A 9387-nucleotide genomic window follows, 5' to 3' on the forward strand; every position below is an offset into this window, starting at 1 on the left:
CAACCCTCCTTTGAGCACCAATCATACCACATGATTGGTTGTGTGTTTCTCTCACTAAACCACAGCCTTTCAAGGTTTTCTGACAGCCATTCACAGCCAGAAAGAGACTTTACAGATGACTTAGTATGTATCTTTGTTCCCCGTGTATATATCTGTGTGGATATATACACAAACATACCTGTGAAATCTTACATAATGTAAATTTTACTGTCTACATAAGATATGAACAGTTTGTAGAAAAATACAATGAGAGGGAATTTACTCAAGATTTAGAAGATTTAATTTCAGGAATGTTATCCACCATCATTTTGGATATCAAGAATACCCCACTGATACCATTTGGTATTATAGATGGTGGTGTATTACCTGAAAAAGAAAAGGACATTAGACTAAATCAGTCAATATTTTTACTCAAAGTTATCGCATTTTATAAATTATATCAAAGATAATTTATTAAAAATTCTTTCTGGGCAAAAATTTTCTAGAAATCCTATATTTAACAATTTAAGGGAGCGATGCTTACCCTGACTGCTTTGATGCAATGTGATTATCTTTCACTGCTCCCCCTTTCCCTAGCTAGCTCTCTCCTCCTTCCTCCATCCCCACTTCCTGTTCCTTCCTTTCTTTCTCTTAGGCTTTCTCTTAATACTAGTAGGTGGTCATCTAAACCTACTAGTTTATTTCATAACCAACAAAATGGGTCATAACCTACAGTTTGAAAAACACAATTCAGGACTCTAAGTTTCTTGAGGGCAGTGATGAATGCCACTGACTCATTTCGTCTTCATATATCCATACCCTGGCATTATTTTGGGCTCTCAGTTTCCTCTTAGTAAATGTTTTCTGAATGAATGGGCTTCAGTTAAAAATCTCTGCTGCCACTGGGATTCCGGAAGGGACAGAAGAAGTGAATAATTTATCACAGGCTTCCCAAGAGCTTCTGGTGTCCTCCAGACACTAGGGCCATTGTAAACATGTCTGGGAAGCCTTACTCTCTCTCCTCTGCCTTCTGCCTCCCCCAGCTTCCAGGAGAGAGGGCAGGAGGTTTAATGAAGTTCAGAGATCGAGTTCTTGGGTGGGTATATGTCAAGGGACCAGTGACAAAAAGAGTGGAAGAAAGATTTAACAAGGCCTGCATTTCGCTTTATTTATGTACTCAGTCCTCATAGTACCTGATTCCTGTTACTCGTTCTAAAACCTCTATTATGCTGTTTTTTAGCCCATTTGTTAGACCCCGACCACTCCTGAGTTTTTTTTTGAACTCTCAATCTTTATTATACCATGCCCTGTGCCAGGATTTTTCCATCTGGGGGCAGGAAAAAAAAACCCCAACCCACCAAAACCCTGTGGCTTGGTTTCCTGTCCAGCTGGCTTGCTCTTTCCCAGGATTTTATTCCCATCATCAAAGTGGCTTGACAGACCGAGAACAAACCTCTGGCTCACCCTGAACTCACAGTGTACCATTTCCAAGTCAGAACAAACACCAAGTAACAGGGAGAGAAAAAGAAAAAAAAATTATTTTCCTGACTTAGAAGCCAATTCAGAGTGAAGCCCAACTCTGATTCCAGACAGCGATGCTGTGAGGCTGTGGCTCTCCTCAAGGGTGGAGCCTTGCACAGTGGGCTCTGGGCCAGAATTTCTCTCTGAGTCAGTCTTGAAGGAGAAGCCATGGATGGACTCCTTTGTAGCCCCAGATCCTCTCTGTTTCCTGGAATCGAAAGCAGCAGAATTTGAGGGAGCCTCCCACGATCTCGTTGACTACATCAGACTTGGCGTAGAAGCTCAGTTCTGGGAGCAGTCAGAGTGGTCCCTGCCGAGTCCCAGGCTGCCAGGAAGGTTGGCAGCCTGTGCCAGGCCAAGAGAAGGTGCAGAACACTTCAGCCTGGCAGGGGGACGTAAAGATAGCCAACATTTCCTCTATTCATTTAGAACTGTTCTAAAATATATTAATTTAGCTAAAAATATCATGGAAACTAGGTTCCTCCCTGAGCTTGAAAGTCAAACCAATTTCCCAAAAACTTCCCTTTATGGTTCTATGTGACTCCATTAGCAGAAAAACATCTCAGGTGAGAAGTTATGACCCTGTGAGGTCAAATGGAGCAGGCAGGACATTTTTATACCAAGGAGCACCAGTTAGCACAGAGTATCCCATCTCCCATGGGTCCCCAGACCAGCTAGACTCCTTTCTTCCTGCCTCTATTGCCCCCTCTCAAAATCCCCTTGCTTGTCAGCTTTGTCTGTCTAAATTCCTCCTGTTGTTTACATTTGGGCTTAGGTCTTCATACATCTCTCCCATGTTTCTGCTGCTGCTGCTGCTAAGTCACTTCAGTCCTTTCTGACTGCGTGCGACCCCATAGACGGCAGCCCACCAGGCTCCCCTGTCCCTGGAATTCTCCAGGCAAGAACACTGGAGTGGGTTGCCATTTCCTTCTCCAGTGCATGAAAGTGAAAAGTGAAAGTGAAGTTGCTCAGTTGTATCCAACTCTTAGCGACCTCATGGACTGCAGCCTACCAGGCTCCTCCATCCATGGGATTTTCCAGGCAAGAGTACTGGAGTGGGGTGCCATTGCCTTCTCCGTCCATGTTTCTAGTCCACCCTATTATGTTCTTTCCTTTAACTCCTTACATCCTGTCCCGAGTTGTGTCTGTATTTTTTTCTCCAAAACAAGACAGAACTCTCCAAGGCCAGAAATCATCTCTTGTGCATCTCTTTCCAGCACCTGGCTCGCAGCTGGATGTTCAGGAGGCATTCATCCTGCTATCTGCAGGCCGTTTATTATTCAGCCCTGTGCTTCATGTCTGATAATTCATTAACCCTTTGCACTAGGTTTCCTTGCTTTCTCTCCTGAGTGATTTTCCATTGGGAGGAGGAAAGATATCCCACATTTTAAACAGTGGACATGCCAGAACAGGGAATGATACTGTTATTAAAGTAATTTTTGTAGACTATGGACTTTTCAACTTCACAAGTCAAATTTGACTGACCTGAGGAAAACTGAATAGAGACAAAATATAAAGGTAAGATTTGGGGAGAGTAAATTCCAAATAGATCAGAGTGTTGCCAAGAACAAAAAATGAAACTAAGATTTCCCTGGTGGTTCAGTGGTTAAGAATCTGCCTGCCAATGTAGGGGACCTGAGTTCGATCCCTGCCTCAGGAAGATTCTACATGCCACGGGCAACTAAGCACATACTCTACAACTACTGAGCCAGCCCTCTGCAAGTACTGCAGCGTATGCAGCCTAGAGCCTGTGCTCTGCAGTGAGAAGCCACCACAATGAGAAGCTCACTCACAGCAACTAGAGAAACCCCAGGTGCAGCAATGAAGATACAGCACAGCCACAAATAAAGAAATAAATAAATGGAACTATAAAGTACTAGAAGAAAAAGTACTAAAGAAAAATATATAAATCTATATTGAGGAAAGGTTAGACTTTGGTAGCATGACATAAAATCCAGAAGATAAAAATAATATATTTGACTGCATTAAACCAAACAGTTTTGAATTCCAGAAAAGTACTGTAAATAAGTTTAAAGTCAGATGATAAACTGCAAAAAAATATTTGCAACACATATGACAAAGGACAGATTTCCTTAATATACAAAGAGCTCCTACAAATCAATAAGGAAAATACCAATAACATAATAGATCGGAGATTTGATCACAGTTCATAGGAAAGGAAATTAAGATATTTTTGAAAAGCTTATGAAGGGATGGGCAACTTCATATAAAATAATTATGACTTAAAATGATGAGGTACTGTTTTTCCACTTATCACCTTGGCAAAGGTCAAAAGGTTTAATCACAGTGTGAGTCAGATTGTTGGAGCTGGAGGGGAATCTTAAACACTGTTGGCGAAAGCATAAGTAGTCCCAGTCTCTTTGGAGAGCATCTGATCTAAATGAAGCAAAATTTTAAATGCATGAATATCTTGATCCAGCACTTAAGCTTCTACGGATTTCTCTTTTGAATATCCATTCATATGCATAAACTAATATACATATATCTTTATTACATCATTGTTTTCAGCAAAATATCCTAAACAGTCTGACTTATTTCATTAGGGGACGGGTACATCCATGAAATGGAACAGTTCACAACCATTTCAGAAATGAGGCAAATCTGTGTTTTTTAATAGAATGATATCTTAAATGTATTAGTGAAAAAAAGGTAATGCTCAGAACTCAGTAAGTAGTAAACCACTACTTATATAAAAATAAACAAGTGGGTAGCTATAGATAGATGCTTGTAAAATGTGCCTGGAAGGATACGCTCTAGAAAGCAGCAATAGCGGTTGCCTCAGGGGAACAGAACATGTGGGTAGAGGGTGGGGGCATGGAAAAGGAACTTCATTTTTACTGCATACCCTTCTGTACTGTTTGAGTTATTTTTATACCATGTGCATGTGCTACCTGTTTTTTAAAACTAATTTTTAAAAATAACTGGGCATAGGCATGAAACTAGGCCAAATGTGAAGTGTACATATAAACTAGTCATTATGGCAGAGTCGGAGTCAGGGAGCAAGCAGATACTGTAGGTGAAGTAAGTCAGGGAACAGAAATGAGGCAGGTCAGCAACAGGGAAATCTTGAAACAAGACAGTTTTGTTTTAATGGAAAAGTATCTGGTTTGCTTTTCATGCAGATATCGCATGCCCCTAGGATATGGGCAGTTCAGGATAGAGTGAGAATAAACTTTAGAGAAATGGTAAAACTTAACTTATAGGAAGTGAGAAGGATACATCAAAGGATCAAGCCAGATGGAAATATACTAGCTGGAACTCATGTCGTTCCCTCATCCTAGGTTGGAGGCAGAGGAGCAGAGCAGGGAACACGCGAATCACATGCTCACAGTGATTCTCAGTGAGGTGATTGCGGGGTCCATTGTGCCCGTCAGAAGTCTGATTCAGGTCACAGAGATACTAGATGGCAAAAAGCCGGGGTTCAAACCCAGGTCTGTCCCTGTTGTTTTTACCTCTTGTGTGCATGTGCTCAGTCACATCTGACTCTTTGCCACCCAATGGCTCTTCTGTCCACGAAAGCTTCCAGACAAGAATACTGAAATGGGTTGCCATTTCCTCCTCCAGGGGATCTCCCTGACCCGGGGATCGAACCTGTGTCTCTTGTGTCTCCTGCATTGGAAGGCGGATTCTTTCCCACTGAGCCACCTGGGAAGCCACTTTTACTGTTTATACTGAATTATTGGTACCCTCGGGAGGTTTGGGCACTTTTCTTGAGCAGTATGAACTGAGGCTCAGAGTAAGGGAGATTCGGTGGTATTCTCAAAAAAAAAGTCTTCATTCTTCCATTTTGATCTAGACCCCCTCAAGCCAAGCCCACTTACTTTTTCCAGCATGTGGTTCAAAGAGTAAAAAGACCTCCATTTATTGAAAGAAGAAAAAAAAAAATCTCATTTATCAGGAGAGGAATGTCTGTCAATAGTGTTTGTTAATACTTTCATGTTTGTTTTTTCAGCTGCTTTTTTAAGTCTGTAAATACAGTTTATCTTTTGTGAGTGCAATTCTCCTCCAAAATGCTAAATCACTGATATTCATAACCAATGATGTTTCCCCTAAATTTGTCCAGTTAAGAGGAAGATAATAGAATATCGTGTCATATTCCCTACTTCCCTCTTGTCTTCATGTAACTGGAATAGGGGTATTGGTTTTTGTTTGTTTTCAGTTAATTTTCTTTGGCGCCAGAGCATAGAATTTTCTGTTTTGTACAAACACAGTCCCAACCTCCACCATAAGCACTAGGATTTTATTTTCATTTTCTTTTCATGAGAAATGAAAATTTCACCATTGTCACCATCGGTGACTGTCCATCATTTTTAGCATTTGTTACAACTCTCTGGGGCTCCCCAGGTGGCGCTAGTGGTAAAGAACCTGCCTGCCAGTGCAGGAGACATAAGAGACATGGGTTCAATCCCTGGGTCAGGAAGATCCCCTGGAGGAGGGCATGGCAACCCATTCCAGGATTCTTGCCTGGAGAATCCCCATGGACAGAGGAGCATGGTGGGCTACAAGTCCATAGGGTCACAGAGAGTTGAACACAACTGAAGCAACTTAGCACACACACACAACTCTCTAAGCCTTATGATATGCCTGGTAGAAAATACCCATTTTCTCTTTTCTGTGGCCCAGGCCTCAGAGAGAAAAATTACCAATTTATTTTCTGTTCTTTACCTTTCTAGGCAAAATCCATGTTTGGTGACCAGAGCTGTGTATATTGATATCCTCTTCCTGTTGACTTGCTGCCTTGACAGACTCTCAAAAGGCAACCAGCCAGGTATGATTCACAGTTATATTATATTTTGGAGTGATTACAGGTCTTTGAAATGTAGGTGGGGTTTTGAATGGCTCTCCCACGCACTCCCCCACTTCTACTTTTGCAAGACTAAACCACATATCAAAATTACACTTAGTGTCATACGCTTCCTTCATAAAAGCTTTCCAAGGAAACTTGTCCTTGTTTAGTTGCAAGTTTGTTTTCTATTTGGTCATTCCGGGAAGAGTCTGGACTCGACTCTTGTCATTTTCAGTAACTCAGGAGTTCATTCTGTTCCATTTTGCGGCAATAACCGAGTGGACTCATTTGTTGCTGGAGCCTAGATATTTGAGACTCAGTCTCCAATCTACCATGCACTACCTCAAGCTCTGACTTTGTACATGTTCCTTGGTGTCACGTATGTTTCCTGGTATGGGCCCCAGATCCACATGCAGTTGTTCTATTTTCATCATGATTCACAAAGTGGTTTTCTTAAAACGGAGAGGGGCAGCTCCAAAAAAAAAAAAAATGTTTTGATGTGTTTATATAAGAGGCTGCAGGAAGTGCTGTACATGAGTTCCAGGCCACAGACTGAAACTGATTTTCATCAACACAAACTGGAATGCAGGGTAATGAGCCTGCAACTGGTTAAAATCAGCCTCTTCTAATTGATTAGGCCTGTCTAAAGGAGGCTACAATTACAAAGTCAGATTCTGAGTACAAGCAGGCCAGGCCTTTCCTCTGTTACATTTAGTCTGTCAATGATTTGTTGTCTTCAGTAAATATATTCAGGCTGTCAGAGTCCAGCTCTGTCCATATGGAATCCTGTTCCCAAATTCAAACCAATTTAAAATGCTCTGGGGGGAGAGGCGAAGCTGCCTCACTCAGATCAGTGTATATTAGCCCACAAGGCCTCTGTGGCCACGCAAAGGTAATAAGAACACGCCTGGACTTTGATCAGCTCCACATCCCTGCATAGGAGTAGCTGTTGCATCCGTTTGGTAGAAGAGGATCATATAGTTTTATGGCCGTGAAACGGTTCTAGTTTATACCTCTTATCCCAGCATAATTATTAATAGTGCCCCTTTTACTCTTGAAAGTGTCCAGGTTTGCACAATAAATCACAGGTCACTCTAGCTGTAAGGGACCTGAGGGTCGTATCCACTTTATTTTACACTTGAGTTAACTGAGGTCCAGAGAGTATAAAGAGATTATGAATCAGACGTTACCATGTAAATCATTTGTACCACTTTTAGTACCAAAAAATAGTTTCTACCATTTTTGTATCTCAGTTCCAAATTTCATGTAGCTTAGTAGTACTTCTCTGCTTAATGTTTTAAAGAGCCTCTTTCATGAAAGAGTTGCTCACTACTTACAAGTCCACTCCCTGGGTTCGTATCATAGTTGTGTGATCGACTCTCATCTTTCATTTGTTGAACTAAGTTTTTCCTGGTGTGTTAGTACCATTATTTTTTGTCTGAAAGGGTTTACCCTTAAATATTGTAAAATACCCTTCTCTCTTCTCCGATTGCCTGTCCTTTACTAATGAATCATGAAGATGACTTTGGCCTTTTGAAATCATCCTTTCCACAAACTCTGGCATTATTTAGTGTTTATACCCAGTTAAGGGTGCTCACAAGCTGTTGTCACTCAACAGCATTTCACTTGCATCAGTGTATTATACCTCTTAGAGTCATTACTTTGCAGAGTAAGATGTGTAGGGGATAGGTCACTTTTACTTTTTTTTTTTTTTTTTGTATGACAGCCATAGCTCTAAATATTCCATCCTGCCCTCTCTAGTCTGGCAGTCACTAGCCACATGTGGCTCTTGAACTGTTGACATGTGGTGGATCCAAGTTGAACTATTCTATAAGAATAAAATACACACTGAATTTCAAAGACTTGGTATGAAAAAAAAGTTTAATTTCTCAATAATGTTTATATTGATTACATATTGGAATGATAATATTTTTGATATATTAGTTTAAATAAAAAGTGTTATTAAAGTTAATTTCATCTGTTTCTTTCTACTTTTCATTGTTGTTGTTCACTTGTTAAGTCATGTCCAACTCTTTGTCACCCAGTGGACTGCAGCACACCAGGCTTCTCTGTCCTTCACTATCTCCCGGAGTTTGCTCAAACTCATGTCCGTTGAGTCAGTGATGCTGTCCTTTTTAGAATATAACTATTAGAAAATCAAAATTTACATGTATGGCTCATATATTCCTGTTGGACAAGCACTGATGTTTTTTTCCAGTCCTTTGGGAATTGCCCTCATAAACCACAGAATATATACGTATGTGTCTTTCTATATGAATGTGTGTATCTGTGTACTACATCCACACAAATAGCAATAGCAAATTTTCCTCCTTTGAGGATGAATTAGATTTTTAGAATTAATCAAGTATCAGATAAGGGTTTCCCTGGTGGTTCAGTGGTAAAGAATCCACCTGCCAAGGTGGAAGACTCTGATTTGATCCCTAGTTCTGGAAGATCCCCTGAAGAAAGAACTCACAACCCACTCCAGTATTCTTGCCTGGAGAACCCCATGGACAGAGGAGCCTAGTGCACCACAGTCCATGAGGTCGTAAAGAACAGGACATGACTTAGCAACTAAATAGCAAGAATAATAAATCTCAAATAAAATGGTGGCCAAGGTAAGTAGCACAGTTTAGAATAAAAACAAACTGTGAGCTTAAAATAATCAAATCGATTCTTAGTGTTTAATTATTTCCAAAGGCAGTTTGAGCAGTAGCTACACCAAGCAAGGTGAGCACTTACCTGGATGCGTAGATTTCAGTGTGATTTCAAAGTATCATTGTGACAAGTTTACATTGTAAATGCCTTGAAAGAATGGATCATGCTAAGGTTCTGTGTCCCCCAGCTAAGCAAGTAGTAGGTGTGTATTACTGGCACAAAGACAGAAATATAGATCAATGGAACAAAATAGAAATCCCAGAGATAAATCCACGCACCTATGGACACCTTATCTTTGACAAAGGAGGCAAGAATATACAATGGAGAAAAGACAATCTCTTTAACAAGTGGTGCTGGGAAAACTGGTCAACCACTTGTAAAAGAATGAAACTAGAACACTTTCTAACACCATATACAAAAAT

At 40.7% G+C, this 9387-nt stretch overlaps 1 protein-coding gene across 1 annotated transcript in view; it reads left to right on the forward strand.

The window, feature by feature from the left end:
- Positions 1-9387, forward strand: part of THADA (thyroid adenoma associated) — a 333765-nt gene that overhangs the window by 242990 nt on the left and 81388 nt on the right. The window contains exon 31 of the mRNA XM_010842320.1: positions 6195-6289. Within this exon, the coding sequence (XP_010840622.1) occupies positions 6195-6289 (95 nt within the window). The remainder of the gene's footprint in view (positions 1-6194; positions 6290-9387) is intronic.

This window comes from Bison bison, unplaced genomic scaffold, assembly GCF_000754665.1.
Source record: "Bison bison bison isolate TAMUID 2011002044 unplaced genomic scaffold, Bison_UMD1.0 scf7180017864177, whole genome shotgun sequence".
NCBI classification, from domain to species: Eukaryota; Metazoa; Chordata; class Mammalia; order Artiodactyla; family Bovidae; genus Bison; species Bison bison.